Source organism: Gossypium raimondii, chromosome 7 (genome assembly GCF_025698545.1).
Source record: "Gossypium raimondii isolate GPD5lz chromosome 7, ASM2569854v1, whole genome shotgun sequence".
In the NCBI taxonomy this organism is placed as follows: domain Eukaryota; kingdom Viridiplantae; phylum Streptophyta; class Magnoliopsida; order Malvales; family Malvaceae; genus Gossypium; species Gossypium raimondii.
The window spans coordinates 43331579-43348444 of NC_068571.1; the positions used below are offsets into that span (position 1 = coordinate 43331579).

At 32.1% G+C, this 16866-nt stretch overlaps 1 protein-coding gene across 1 annotated transcript; it reads right to left on the bottom strand.

The window, feature by feature from the left end:
- Positions 1-5679: 5679 nt before the first annotated feature.
- On the bottom strand, positions 5680-7014 carry LOC105761574 (uncharacterized). Its single transcript, XM_052633949.1, has one exon. It carries the CDS (start codon positions 7012-7014, stop codon positions 5680-5682), a length of 1335 nt encoding a protein of 444 aa, XP_052489909.1.
- Between the last annotated feature and the right edge of the window lie 9852 nt (positions 7015-16866).

A 16866-nucleotide genomic window follows, 5' to 3' on the forward strand; every position in this document is an offset into this window, starting at 1 on the left:
AGGAAAACATATAGTGTCAATAAAATATAGGAGAGCTATTTTTTTAATATGTCAAATCCAAACTGATAATATAACAAGTACACATGTTTTTATAATTTGATCAATGTGTTTTAATTATGCTTCACTCCATATTTGAATAGGCAATATTTAATGCCCAAGCTAATGGTTGGATTGACATAATGACTTAATTGATATGGTATTGATAATTTTAGGATTCAATTAAAATGTTTTAAAGTTTTAGAACCAATTTAATACCAAACCATAATTTGAAAACATTTTATGCAATTAAGCCAATTAAACAAATAGAAATGGAGAAAATTCGTGGTCAAACACTTGCACAATTCCTCTTTCGTTATCAAAAAGGTCCCTAGTTTCTATTCTAAAATTTTATAATGTGAAAAGTGTCAAAATTTACGTAATATTTTAGATACAATAGTGGAATTTGTGGTTTAGAATGGAAAAAACAAGACATGCCGAAGACCAAGAATATTGCTACAATTAAACTTGCTTTAAAGGGTCAACATAGCAAAGAAAAAAGGGACTGCTATTTGGTATTATAATCAATGCATTGTTGAAAAAAGTCCAAGTTGTTCATATATATATATATTAAGAGTCTAATTTCTTGGTTTCGATTAGGCACAAATAGTCAAGTCTTGAAGAACCTTCTTCCTGGGGACAAACCAAATTCAGTTAATATCCTGTTCCTCTCCAAATCTTCCAATTTTTTTCTCTATTTCTTAGGTAACACTTTATATATATATGATGACTTTTCCCCTAGTTGCCGTACAAACCAGACAAAACTTTTTATACTTAATTTATATATATCAAGTTGTCCCTAATACAACATAATTGTTTGATTTTGAATTCAGAAGGTTGATATTGAAGTGTTAATCGAGTCAAACTCAAATAGAAGCAAGTTTGAGCTCTACTTGAAATTTAATGTTTAATTTTCAGCTTAAACTCAATTAAATATCAATTTTTAAATTTGAGTTTGATTAGACTTGTTTATAAAATTTTGAGTTCAAATAAGATTGATTGTATTCAAGCTTGAACTTGTTTCTACTTAAGTTGTTGCTATAGAATAAAGGTAAAAACATAATTTCATAATATAAATATATATTGAAGTTAAAAACTTGATTAGATTCATAAGCGGTTTGAATTGAGTATGATGCAAACCATGGAAACACAAAGAATGATTCACAAATGTTTGTTTTATCTAGAGAACCAATCACTAAAAGTTAGACATGCCAAATGAAATCAAAGCCAAATTTTTTGTTCAAGAAATAATTTCTATCCATTTTAAGTTGATTCATGATACATGTGAAGCTGAAATTTGTAAAAGGAAAAATTCATTGAAAGAATTTCACCGTCCTCGGAACCTTCCAATTTAGGAAAATTTTTATTTTTTAAATTACTTGGAAACTTTATATTTTGGAAATTTACATCTTTTTGAGACATTTTTTTGCAAAAATATTTATAAAAGGGTGGAAAACAACCCACTCATCAATTTTTAGGAAGCTCATGTTCGGGTCCATTGAACCTCGTTTCGAAAATGTGAATAGTTCAACAGACTTGTTCCAGAAAGTTCTATCCACATGTCCGCTAATCCAAGAAGTAGCAAAAATTAGCATTTTTAGGAATTTTACTTGGTCAATGAACTTTCTATTTTTTTTTCCTTTGTAATACATTTTTCATTTTTGATATTTTAAGATAATATTTTCATATAATATTAAAATTATTCATAATCTCTCTATAACTTTAAAATAAGAGGATAAGTGCACGATTTTTTGTACTGTGTATGAACTCGGTTCTTATTCCCGAAGATGAACTGTATGGTTGGTTTGATGTATATGGACTTGCCACCCATACAGCTTAAGTAATTGGACTTAATTCTTACTGAATTTTTGCAGGCCTTGATTGCATACTTAGAGGACTAGTCAATGACATTTTGGGCAGGATAGGAGTCCATTTGCAAGGTTCAAATTTGGCCACACTTGACCCAATTGATGGCCAGGTATAAAAAGCTTACTTGGCTATGAAGTATTAAAGAGTTTTGATTAAATTGATACAACAAAGATGATAAAACCTTATCACACTTTGTTTTAAGCTAGAATAATCCCTTATTTTATCATTATTTAGATTCATTTATGATGTAAATAAACTATTTATCTTGCATTTCATTGGTTGTTAGTTGGTTATACTTAGATAATTAGCTTAATTTTCTTATTAGGGCGTTATTTGCGTAAGATTTTAGAATTGCACACTAAAGTATTATGGTGCTCAAATTTGATTGATAGTTAGTTTAAGCTTAAAATTATTAAATCAATTTAAAGTTTTTCTGTCAAATTAAACTTAAATTGTTTATAAGTATCAATACCTCATTTACTTTTTAGATTGATTTGAGGTAAGTAAGCACATGAAATTTTATGATTTATGGGGTATAATGGATATTCACTATAAAATTTTTAAATAAGACTAAAATTGTCAATCTTTTTGGTCAAGAAATTTTTATATTTACGACATTGAGTTAATTAGAAATTGATTATTAGGTAATTGTTATATATATAGTGTTAGTGTTGTGACTTTATTGGCTTTATATTTTATATAATTTATTATTGTAATTTAATCGAGCAAAAAACATTATTTAAATTGTTAGTTTGAACCGTTGTTGTGCGGAAGTTTATAGTGAAATGATTTTTCCTTACTTGAAAATCATTTACAACAAAATATATATACAAATTTATGAAGTCTCTAGAATGAATATGAGATCCTAAAAAATAGCAAATGACAGTCTGTACAAGTAACTATTTTAACTAACAATATTAACAATGAGCTAGCTACTGATTATGGTAATTTAGCTAATAGCCCCCCTCAAGCTGGTGGATGTATGTTAAGCATTCCTAGCTTGGAAATAATGTCTCGAAAAGGTTGTGCAGCTAAAGCTTTGGTGAAGAGATCAGCTAACTGAGCAAATGAAGTGCATGGCAGCAAACGCACAATTCCTTGTTGCAATTTCTCACGTACAATGTGGCAGTCGATTTCGATGTGCTTGGTACGTTCATGGAATGTAGCATTGGACGCAATTTGAATTGTTGATTTGTTATCACAGAATAGTGGAGTAGCACTAGAAATAGGGACATGAAGATCGCGAAGAAGATAGTGTAACCATTGAACTTCGCAAACTGTTGATGCAAGAGCCCTATATTCAGCCTCACTGGAGGAACGTGAAACAGTTGGTTGTTTCTTGGTACGCCAGCAAATTAAGGAATCACCAAGGAAGATGCAGTAGCCTGTGATCGATCAACGAGTTTCTGGGCAACCTGCCCAATCAGAGTCACTGAATGCTCGGAGATCGAAGGAAGAGGAGACAGGATAAAAAATTCCAGTGCTAGGGCAGCCTTTTAAGTAACGAAGTACACGGTGAGCTGCTTGAAGATGGAATGTAGTTGGCTTGTCCATGAATTGACTGAGTTGTTGGACTGCAAAGGTGAGATCGGGACGTGTAGAAGTGAGATAAATAAGTTTACCAACAAGTTGTCGATAAGCAGTGATGTCTGGAAGCAAATCTCCATCTGGTGATGTAAGTTTGAAAGTTGATTTTGCTGCTATTGAAGTCTTGGCAGGTTTGCAATCAAGAAATCCAGATTCCTTTAATATCTCAAGAGCATATTTCCTTTGAGAAATATGTATTCCTCGACTTGTACGAGCAACTTCAAGACCAAGAAAATACTTGAGATCACCAAGATCCTTGATTCGAAATGTGATATCAAGGAACCTCTTTACTTTGGTAATTTCACTTAATGATGTACCTGTTAATATGATATCGTCCACGTAGACAAGTAACATAGTGAACTCATCAGAAATTTCTTTGACAAACATGGAATGATCAGCTGAGGATTGAGTGTAGCCAAGAGAGAGTAAGGTAGTGGTGAGTTTTGAGAACCATTGTCTGCTAGCTTGTTTGAGTCCATAAATGGACTTTTGAAGCTTGCATACCTTTGTAGAATCCGTATGAGTAAATCCAGGAAGATGTAACATGTATCTTCTTCATTAAGATCTCCATGAAGAAACGCGTTATTGACATCAAGTTGTTGGAGATGCCATTGTCTCAAAGCAGCTAAAGCAAGAAGAAGTCGAACTGTGGTGATCTTTGCAACAGGAGAAAAGGTGTCAAAATAATCAACTCCTTCAGTCTGCGTGTAGCCTTTAGCTACTAAATGGGCCTTGTAGCGTTCTATTGAACCATCTACTCGGTGTTTGATGCGAAAGACCCATTTACACCCAATAGGTGTTTTACCAGGTGGTAAAGTAGTTATAGTCCAAGTGTTATTCTGCTCAAGTGCATTAATCTCAGCTAGCATTGCCTCATTCCAGTGGGGAAATTTACTTGCTTGTTTGAAGGTTTTGGGTTCTATGGATGCTGAAATGGCAAGTGTATAGTGCAAATGTTGTGGTGAAAGGTTGTGATATGAAATACAATTAGAAATGGAGTGAGAAGTACCTGGATGATTGGTGGCAGCTGGCACTTGATAGTGTTGATAATCCTATAGATATGGAGGTGGACGAGGTTCTTTGAGGACGAGAAGAGGGAGGTGGGGTTGGTTGGCATGGTTGTTGAGGATGAATTGGTTGGGAAGGTAGGGAAGGTGTGTCATAGGTTGTGTCAGATTGAAGTAATCTGACTGGAGAAGTGTGATCATAGGTGTGTTGATGAAGGAAAGGAAAAATAGTTTCATGAAATGTTGTATTGCGAGATACAAAGATTGCTCGAGATTCGGTATCAAGAAGAATATAACCTTTAACATGGGGCTTATAACCAAGAAAGACACATTGTCTTGCACGAGAATCAAATTTTTTACGATGGGCAGATAGAGTTGATGCAAAACTCAAGCATCCAAATACTCTAAGCATAGAATAATCGGGTTTAGAACCATGTAATTTTTCAAAAGGGGTGAGGTTGGAAAGAAGTGGAGTAGGGGTTCTATTGATGAGGAAAACGGAATGTAAAACAGCATACCCCCAAAAGAGTTGTGGTAAATGAGAATGAAATAGTAATGCTCGAGCAACATTGAGAATATATTGATGCTTACGCTCAACAAGACCATTTTGTTGAGGTGTTTCAGTGCATGAGGTTTGATGAATTGTGCCTTGAGAGGCATAAAAAGAAGGCATATAAAATTCTTTTCCATTATCAGATCGAATAATTTTAATGGTTTTGGAATGTTGCGTTTTTGTCAAGGCAAAGAAATTTTGAATATAATTTTGAACTTCAGATTTGGTTTTAAGCAAAATGATCCATGTATATCTTATAAAATCATCCACAATTGAGAGAAAATATCTATGGCCATGAAGTGAAACAACTGAATTAGGGCCCTAAATGTCAACATGAATAAGATCAAAAATATTATTGGATCGAGTTTGGCTTACAGGAAAAGAAAGCTTTTTGTGTTTTACAAAATGACAGGTCTTACAAGATGAATTGTCAGAAAAAGAAAGGGAAGGGATAAAACCAATAAGCAATTTGATGCGAGAATCAGAAATGTGGCCCAAACGATGATGCCAAAGGTCTGGTGAAGTAGTGGAGATGGCTGAAACAGGATGTTGAGGAAAGGCAAAATGCTGGACAGGATTATCCATGGTGTAAAGTCCATGTTGTGCCTTAGCTGTACCAATCATCCTCTAGGATGGTAAACCCTGTATAGTACAATGAGAAGCATGAACAGTGAAGCAACATGGTAGGTTAGAGGTGAGTTTTGTAACAGATAAGAGATTGAATGAAAATTGAGGAATATAAAGAACATCAGTTAAGCATAAATGGTCATTGAATATGACAGTGCCAGAAAAATGTGCAGGAACCTTTGATCCATTTGGTAATGTAACAAAAATAGGTTTAACGCGTTTATAAAAGGTAAAAGAAGATAAATAGTGTGTAATATGATCTGTAGAACCAGTATCAACTATCCAAAAGGAAAATTTAACAGAAGAAGAAGGGGTGAAAATATTACCATCGGAAGCAACAAGAGAAAAGGATGATGTAGGATCAGTCATGATATTGTTTGTAACATGAGATGGAGAAGATGTTGTGGGCTTAGTGGCTAGGGAAGAGGTCTGAAGTAAGGCAAGCAGCTGATCATACTGCTCTTGAGTGAGATTAACAATAGAACCAGAACTATGAGAAGAATCACCAACAGGAAAAGCAGTAACAGATTTAGAATCCTCCAATGAATCATCAATATCATCAGAAACAACATTGTGTGCTCGAGAAATGGGAGCACGAGGCTTAGCACCAGAGGGATATCCATTCTTTTTGTAACATGTGTCAATGGTATGCCGAGGCCGTTGACAAAAGGTACACCAACATTTGTCAACATATGTAGAAGATGAAGTACTAGATTGTGATTTCCTGGATGAATCATTAGCAGATCTGACAGTATTGCTAACAAATGATTTAGAGGAGGTAATATTGAATTGCCGTTCCTGTTGAATTACTTTAGAAAATGCCTTGTTAATAGAAGGCAGAGGATCCATTAGAAGTATTTGAGATCGCACAGCGGAAAAAGAGTCATTCAAACCCTTCAAAAAATGAATCACATAGTCTTGTTCATGATAGGTACGAGTAGTAGTAACAGCGCCACATGAACAAGTCAGTAATACTGAAGCAAGAAGGCGTGATTTAAATTGCAATAATTCATCCCAAAGTATTTTCAGCTCAGTAAAGTAATCAGTGACAGATTTGTCATCTTGTTTGAAAGCATAAATCTTCTCTTGTAGATCAGAGATTCTACAAAGATCACCTTGCGAAAAACGTTCGCGAAGATCGATCCATATATCTGAGGCTTTATCAATCCATAAAACACTATTGAAAATAGAAGGAGTGCTGGAATGATTAAGCCAAGAAATTACCATATTGTTGCATCTCTCCCAAGCAGAAAACAGAGGATCGATACGAGAAGGAGCAGGAATAGATCCATCAACAAATTGGAGTTTGTTTTTGGATAATAGTGCCATACGCATAGCGCTGGACTAGTGATGATAGTTCGAGCTAGAAAGAGGAGGTGTTACAAGAACCAGTGAAGGATTTTCATTGGGATGAAGATAATAAGGACTTGAAGCCTAAGTAGGATCAAGATTGATAGCCATGAAAATGGCAGAAAAGAAGGAAAAAAAAATTTAAAGAATATGATCGAGAAAGAAAACGTCTGATACCATGTGGAAGTTTATAGTGAAATAATTTTTCCTTACTTGAAAATCATTTACAACAGAATATATATACAAATTTATGAAGTCTCTAGAATGAATATGAGATCCTAAAAAATAGCAAATGATAGTCTGTATAAGTAACTATTTTAACTAACAATATTAACAATGAGCTAGCTAACGATTATGGTAATTTAGCTAATATGTTAAGAATAAGGGATTGGGTAATCCTTTACCACTAAATGTAAAACAATAAATAAATAGAATACAATAAAATTGTTTATGCGCTTTGGTTTTTTAAATTTGTGGAGCTTAGCTTAATGAGAAAAATATCCCTCTCTTCAATAATAACAATAAGTTGTTCTATTCTATCAAAAAAAACATCAATAAGTTATTCTATTAAAAAATTTTAAAAAAATAAGTTATTCTAATTTATCATACCCCATGACAATTTCTTTCACCTCTCTATCTTGAAGACTCAATATTCTTATCACTAAATTCAGGGGCGAAACCAAGAGGCTGGTAGGCCCCCTGTAAAATGATTTTTGATTTAATCTTTTATAAGTTATAATGATAGATGTTATTAAAATGGTAAAATTGTATTTTTACTATCGTAAAAATTATAGTTTAATTTCGGCCCCCCTAAAAATTGTTTTTGGCTTCACCCCTAACTACATTCACCCTTTGTGAATTCAACAAGTAAAATCACAACGCAAAAGTTTTACTATCAAAATGCACTCATACAATAAGGTTTTTCACAAGAACAAATTAAGTGCTTAATTTTCTCCGTGCAATCAGATATATGAGATATATGAGTCTCTCAATTATATAGATTATCTCGAGACTTGCTAACATATGAAGATCTATCATAATCCCATCAAAACATCAATTAGATAAGCTAAATACATTATAATAATAGTAACCGGGGTAAATATGGACTCTTGATAGCTAAGCAATTAAAGTTTCAATCCAATCCAATACCCATGATCTAAGAGATTGACTTGGTGATCCGATTCAATCCGATCCGATCTACAATATATAGTTCCCACAGTGATATGATTTTCAATGATGAATTAGATATCATCCATATAGTCAACATAGTCCATATAAACTGTTTAATAAATTGTCAACCTTCAAATATAGAAACTGTTTTCTCACAGTTTTAGTGCCAAATAGGGTGAGCACTCCCTTGACACCTAATTACCAGTTCCATATATTTATACAAAATTTTGCTTGTTAATATTATATTAGAAAAATATTATTTTATAATTCGTAATAATTTTTAAAAAATAATACAAGGATAAAAAATATTTTATATTAAAAAACTAATTCCAGCACTATGAAAGTTAAAATAAAATTGTACAACCCAAATACAATCTTTGTAAAGCCCATTTCCATATGTTAAATAAGGTTCTCATCAATTGGGAATGTCTAACGTCTCACTTAATTTTCAAATCTAAGTTAATTTAACATGGGATTCCTACTCTTTGAATCCTATGTCATTATCACCTAATATTGTCTCTTCTTTAAATAAAATATTAATTTGTCAATTTCAAATGCAACAACTCCCAACTTTTCTATCCCTCCTAGTCTATAAATTAAACAATGTCACTAATTGTTCCTCCACCTTGAGCCAATTGAGAGAGAGAGAGTGTGCAAAAATGGGATTAATTCACATGAGAAACATACACATTCTTCTTGTTTTTACGGTGACAATAATACTCCTTGAAACAAATGGTTGCAAAGCTGCTTTTCCAGTGAAGAGCAACTTCAGCTACAAGTGCAAAGGCAGTCTCAACGAATGCAGGATCGTTGAGGCTTTGGACTCGGAGCTGGAGTTGGAGTTGGACATGGTGATGAATTCTAACGTTGTTAGAATCCTTCAGAGAGGTAACACGCCGGTAACCAGTAACACGGGAAACCGGAATAGGCCGGTGCAACAGACTTGCCCGAGTCCTCAGTATGCTAGTTGTCTTGCCACAGGAGGTAGAGCTAATTGTAGGGGAACTTACTGCCGCGGCTAATCTGTCTTTTTGTGTTATTATATGGGCAAATGCTAAATGAGCCAATAAAGAATGATCTAAAATCATGCTTAGAGTTGTTTTACTTTATGTTGATATATAATGTTTTTGAATAAGTAATGGTAATCAATGTGGTTGAAATTGAATAAGTCGATTTATCTGGTTAAATCAAAAGTTGATGGATGTATCAATTTAAACAGAATTATCAAAGCATCTTTTAAGTGAGTCATCATTGAACTGAAATTTGAAATCGGTTAAAAACACTACAACTGTGTTTTACTATATTTATTGGGTAACATTTTTTAACAATGGGCAGAAACCCAACATAAAAATAAATAAAATGTAAAAAGATTCTATCTATAATATATATAAAAATACGAATTTAGAAAAAATTAAACTAAAGAGAATACCATTATTTTTCATTATATTATTAAATTCATATTTAAAAATAATTATAATATTTAATTTAGAATTAATAGTTTGAAAAATTGTGATAACTATACATTTAAAAATAATTAAAATTTAGCGAAGTTATAATAATTACACATTTAAAATATATGTATTACTTAAAATATAACTTTAAAATAGATGTACTAATTTATCGAAGTTGTGTCAGATATTAGTTAAAAAGTTATACTAATTTTAAAATAGATGTATTGCTTAAATATAACTTTAGTCATAAAATATATGAAAAAGTTGTAGTAATTATAATTATAATTTATAATTATTAGTTTAAAATTTTTGACTTAAATAAAATTTGTGCTAATTTTATCGATCTGAATAATAGTTATTACTTAAATAGAATTCTAAACATATTAATTATCACTTAACTAATATTGTAATAGCCCAAATTTGCTCGGGCTTACAACCTAAAAATAAATATCTAAAACCCAAGTAACAAGCCCGAAGCCCGCCGACTCAAAACCTTAACTGGTTTCAGTAGAAACTAAAACCCTAACCCTAAGGCGCCGTTCCCCCTACTGCCCATGTGCCTCAGTAGCACGTTCATCGCCCGAGGCAGCCTCCATTTGCACCAAAATAGCAATTTCCCACCGTTGACCCCCGATAACTGCAAAAAGGACCAAAAGAAGCAGCACAGAAACGACAATGAAAATAAAAGACAGAAACAAAAGCAAAAACACAGCAAGAGCAAACAGTAACATTGACAACAGTGTAATCGTGGCTATAAAAGCCACGAAAATAACTACGTAATTTTTACACGAACGATCGAATACTAAGAGAACAAAAATCAATCGAAAAATCCCAAAGGTTTATATCTATTGTCATTTTAGTTTTCGCTTTGTTTTGTAGTCTACTTTTATTTTATTTTATTTATTTATTTTATTTTTTACATACGGAAATAAAAAAAAAAGAAAAAGGGAATGAACTCACCTATTTTCGGGTTTTCAATGCCGTCGGGACGGCCGAGGGAGCCACCTCCAAGGATAGGTGGCCGGAAGCCGAAAGGTTTCTTGGGTCTTTGGGGTATTTTTTAACATTTTGGGAACTTTGAACATGGATTCGGGCTTACGAGGCTTGAAAGGACTAGATCTGAAGTTCCCCCCTTTTCCGGCCACAGGCCGTCAGCAACGGCCGTTGGCCATACCTCTGGCCGAGTTCTGGGGAAGAGAATGGGGTTTGGGAGTTTTTTTTTTGTTTTATTTTTGTTTTAAAGAGGGGAGAAATTAAAATTTTGAAGGAATTTTGGCTTTTATAGCATAAGTAAAATGACGTCGTTTAACTTGGGGATCTTGGTGCCAAAACGGCACCGTTTTGCACGACCCACGCGCGACCCGACCCAAGCCCACGGATCGACGTCTTTCCTTTTAAAGTGGGATAATTTCCATCTTGGTCCTCCCACATTTTACACATGTTTCAATTCGATCCTTTTGATTTTTTTTATTTCTTTTAATTAAGCCTAATAATTTTATTTTCATCACATTCCAGTCCCTAATGGAACGATGCGCTTTGGAGGAGAAGGGAAAATTTCCCTTTTAGTCCCTCCATGTTATGTGCGTGTTCAGAATGGTCTTCTCTTTTATTTTATTTACAGATTTGCCCCCAAAGCTCTGTTTTCAATTAAAATTAATCTTTTTATATTTTTTAATTAATTTTGATGATGCTGTCAATATTTTTACCATTATTATTTTTAATATTGTTATTATCATGTTTGTTATTATTTACTCATTCAGACCTTTTCAATTTTAGATTCAATTATATATATATATATATATATATATATATATATATATATATATATATATATATATATATATCCATGCATATCTTGGATTTATATCTACATGCTTCTATACTTATTACGTTTTATAATTTATGTATACATTATACATGCGTTTTATATACATAACGATATATATCTACATACATTTTCCTTCCATAAATATATATATGCTTATTTATATATCCTTTATATTTTAAAATATACCATTTTTACATATATATATTTTTATAATTCATATACACATATATTTTTTTATATATATTTTACAATTTATATATATACATATATATTTTTATATACTTTATAATTTCCATATGCATACATATATACATATTTATACTCTTGTATTTTTATAATTTTGTTCATGTTCCTTTTAATTATTTATTCACGTTTTCATCATTGTTTTAAAAGAATGTTTTAACTTTACTTGCTTATTATACTTGTTATTTTGCATGTTATTAAATTGACATTTTTATTTGTTCATTTTTGTTATTGCTCGTATTATTTTTACTTACATTATCATAATTGTTATTCCGTCATATATAATTTTTACCCAAATTCGTAAAAAAGAAAAAAATTTGAAAATAAAGGCAATACTCGGTACTTGGGATCTTCGAGAGGATTGAGCCCTAATGTGTTGGGTTCCAATTTTCTTCATTGAATCTAAATAATCGAGAATGCTCTTTAATCAAAAAAACATAAAAAGCTTATTATCGGGAATTCAATACGTTCTGTCCTAACGTATTGGATATAACACGTTGTTTTCTCGAGATGTGGATTTTTCTAAAAATAATAAAGGCAATATTCAATGTTTAGAAATTTGAGAAGTTGTGCCCTAACGTATTGGGCTGCGATTTTTTTCATCTGATTTAAACAATTGAATATCCTTTTAAATTTTATTGCACGAGTTTTTGGACAAGCTCATTTTTGAGGAGGTGAAATATCATGCCCTAGCTCATTGGGTATGACATTTTCTCTCTCTGAAATGAGAGGGTCTTAACGGCTAATTGATTTATACAAGTTTTTTTTAATACAAGGATCGTATTTTAAAATCTTTACACAATTTTGATATTAAGACACTAATTAATCAACAAGGTACTAATTTTGGGCGTGTCGAGGGTGTTAACCCTTCCTCGTGCGTAACTGACTCCCGAACCCGTTTTTCTGAATTTTGTGGACCAAAATTATGGTTTTAATAAAAATCAAATCGTTTATTAAAAACCACCACTTTTCAAGGTGACCCGATCACACCTCATAACAAGGATCGGTGGCGACTCCCGTATTTGTTTTCATTTTTTTAAAATCCAAGTCGACCCCGTTTTTACAAAAAAAAATGGTTTCGACAAATATTAAACTTAATTATGTTAATTAGTTATTATTTTGAATACTTTGCCTTAATTACACAAAGTAAAATTGTAAAACTATATTGTATGTTAAATATATTAAAAATGCTTTAATTATTAATTAAAGATTTTTATTATAATATTTAGATTGATAAGTTAATATACTTTAATTGTTTAAATAAGAAATATTATTTTACCTTAACTACTGCAATTAAAAATATAATATTTAAAAATTAATTAAATATTAAAAGTATAAAATTATATTTAACTTATATGACATTAGAAACAAGATGAGAAATAAGTATAAAACTGTGACCGAAAGACTGGTTGTTGAACACCCAACAGGGATTGAATACTTGGATTAATTGTTATAATTTTATTTATAAAATTTTCTATACACCTTTTGTTTTCTTTTTATTTTTCTGACCAACTAATAGCTTAATAGTTTGATCACTTATTTGGTTTTAAAAATATTGATGATAATATAATATTTTATAAAATAAATTAAGTGTTAATTATACCAAACATCTTCAAATTATAACTTATATCTTAGATTGGTCTCTAAACTTTTATTGAATTTTTAAATTATCAGAATCGTATATATCAAATCTTTTTATCACCTTAACTTTTAATTTAAGTGTTATTAGTTTGCTGGGCAAGACAATGCATTACTGCCCATGTGGATCCTTCCAAAGAATCAAATGGAGCATCTGAACAGTCGTATTATGATAAGTCCGTAAGCGTATTAATTTTTATTAATTTTTAGTTTTGTTAGGTTTTTTTTACAAAATAAAACAAATTATAAATACATATATTTATGCGAAATAATTGACGTTAATAAAATTTTAATTAGTTTTTTTGCGTAAATTTTGTATGCCACTATTTATAGTACTATGTCAACATCTTCCTTCTACCTTCCCATTATTTTTTATAACTTTTGTAGAGACGGTGTAAAAATCCAACTAACAAAACACAAAGCGAAAATAAACCTAATCCATGAAAAGTATGCGAATAGTTTTCTTGTTTTGGTTAATAATTGTTCTATTATTTAATTAAACCAATTGGATTTTGGTGGGGCATCGTTTTCTTCGAGGAAGTGTTGAATTTTCAAATTTCTATGTTTTCAATACAATCAAATTCGAAAAGGTTACTGAAAAAGTGCACTCCTTTTTGCCATTATTTTTGTTACCACATAATATTGAAGGTTGTTTGATAGGGTGGTTTATACCTTGAGGTGTAGAGAACTCTTGGAATCACATCGTGAAGGTGCGGAAAGCCGCAATACTTGGTGACCAAAAGATGTTAAGTTGTGTGTATGTGTCCGCTTTCTTTTTGGCTTCTATAGATGAATCAAGTCGATGATTTTGCTATTGCATTCAATAATAAGCTCGATTTAGGCTGGAAGCTGGATTTGACTTCTTAAGGTAGGAAATGGGCTAGATGAGACCATCATGGGGTTGATGACTCCAAGAAATTGGGATCAATCATTAAATGATATCAAACTCGATTTCATAGCACCTTGGCAGCATTCCAGTATTGCCTGCTAATCCATTTGTATTGGCATGACATGAGCTCTACTTCTGGGGCATAGGGAGAATAGCATAGAAATTTTATGGTGTAGGGTATAACAATTCTACTTAAGGCTAAATCTATTTCGAGTAAGTTAAGGATATATTTTTATATTAGTATATATTCAATTATTTAAAATCTTTATGTAATTGACGGTTGTTTAAGCATTATATTATTATATTAATATTTAAAAATATATCACGACATAAATGGATAAAAAAAACAAAAGAAGCCTAAAATAATATCATCCATATATAATGAAAAACAGAAAAAAGGGGAAAAACACAGTCAATAATTGCAAATTCAATAAACATGATGATTATTCGAACATACCACTATGTAATGAAACCCAATTCAACAGATTGAAAAAGAGAAGATGAGAGAAATTCACAGCTAATAATTAAAGGAACCAAATGATAAGAGGAAATCACTCGTTGGATTTCCGTGGTTCGGATCACCAAAGGCTTCTATCCTTAGACAAACTATACCAACACACATTTTACGGTCTTTTACCTGCCGCAGGCACGGTTGTAAGTCCCACAATTTTGAGGCGTAGCGGGGCGGTTCGGGTTCGGAAGGCAGCTATCATAAGATTGACCTCTACCACAATCTGCCGCCGGTTGACCAGCATTAGCGGTGTTGCCGCTCACACTTCCGCTACTTTGTAGGATCCTACTGAAATGCGAATCCAGCAGAAACTCCAACTCGTTGTTGTTGGCGATGATGGAGATGGTGGTGCTGTTCGTTTCCAGTGAAATAGCTTTGGAGGGATCCATTGAATTGAAGAATACCAGCCCAAAAATCGCAAGAGAAAGACATAATTTCTTCATTTTGGCTTCCATAATTTGTGTGCGTGTGTGATTGTACGAAACTGAACAGGATTTAAAGGTCGTGGAATCTTTTTTTTTTTTATGGCGGAAATATCATAAAACGTCTGCTATTGCCTACCTTCCAAAGAAGGTGGCACGTTACATCACACAGTTTTAAAATAATGAAAAAACTTAAGTCACACCATTTTCACTAGGTTCTTAGAAAATGGATATAAAAATTAAAGTTGACTTTAGTTGATATAGATTTTGTGAATTATGCACATTAAATATTTTAAAAAATAATACATTCATTTATTTTTATATTATATAAATATAATTATTTATATACATAATGTATAAACATAAAATAATGTTATATTAATAATGATGCTAGTGATTTGTGAAAATTTAATTAAATTTAAAATTTTATATATAAAATTATACAATATCAAAATTCATGCATAACCTTGCACATTGAACTAAAATTCATTTGTAGCTGCAGCTTTGAGATTTATTCCTATTTTAAATTATTAATATTAATTTAAAATTATAAATTATTGACTTCTTTTGTAGATCGTTTTTTTGTAAGTTCTTGTAGCACGTTCTTTTTTTTTTCTTTAATTGCTTGTGTTTTTTTTTTTGTCACTTCTCCTACCGAGTTTTCAATGGAGAATGAGATAGCATGTTTATCTATTGATGATGGGGAAGGAGCCTGGCAGGTTAATTTGGAAGGTGAGTTCAGTTCAAACTTTGAGTTTTGCCTAGTGGGCAGGTTTTTAATTGCAATTTTATTTATTTCTAGCTCATGCGCAACACTTTGGCGAACCTAAGGCATCATATAAGGGCTGTGGCTATTATTGATATTGGAGATAACATATTTATGATTAGATTTTTCTATGAGGTATGTCATGAGTATTAAGTATTGTTAGTTCTGGCAGTTAGTATAATTAGTTAGTTGTTAAGAAAACGGTTATTAGTTTACGTATTAAATAGGCCTGTTATCATTACTCTCATTAAGAAAGAAAAAAGTTATCTTTTTACTATGTTGTTTCTATATCTTGATATGGTATCAAAAGCCACAGGTTCATAGTGATTTTTTTTCTCGCAAAATTTTCTTTTCATGGCTTCTGATCCTGTACCTGGGAATGAAACACCTCGTCACTCTTCTACTTTTGGTGGAGATCCTTCGAGAAGTTTTGGTAGTAGTTTGGCGCACACTATTCACTCCTTTTCCAAACATGACACTATCAAGCTTACCGAGAGTAATTTTCTTCTCTGGAAGCATCAACTCTTGCTGATTCTTGAGGGGTATGACCTTGACGGATTTGTACAAGGTACTGTTTCGTTTCCCTCTCCCCTTGTTCCTGGTGTTGATGGTCAATTGGTTGATAACCCGGCGTTTCTTTCCCATAAGAAGCAAGACAAGTTTCTTGCATCTTGGTTATTGTCTACAATTTCAGATGAAGTTTTGGTTCATCTTACATTAGTCAAGAGTAGTCTTGACATTTGGACTACTATTGAAAAGCGATTTGGTGTGAAGTCGAACATTAAGATTTCAAGAATGCGCCATGACTTGTATTCTCTCAAGAAAGCGAGTATTTCAATTAAAGAGTACTTGTCGAAGGTAAAACGGCTTAGTGATGGCCTCGTTGCTGCTGGAAGTGTTGTGACTGAGCAAGAACAGG

Excerpts from the sequence above, each read along its gene's own strand:
- LOC105761574 (XM_052633949.1), bottom strand. The coding sequence starts at position 7,014 with ATGCGTATGGCACTATTATCCAAAAACAAACTCCAATTTGTTGATGGA.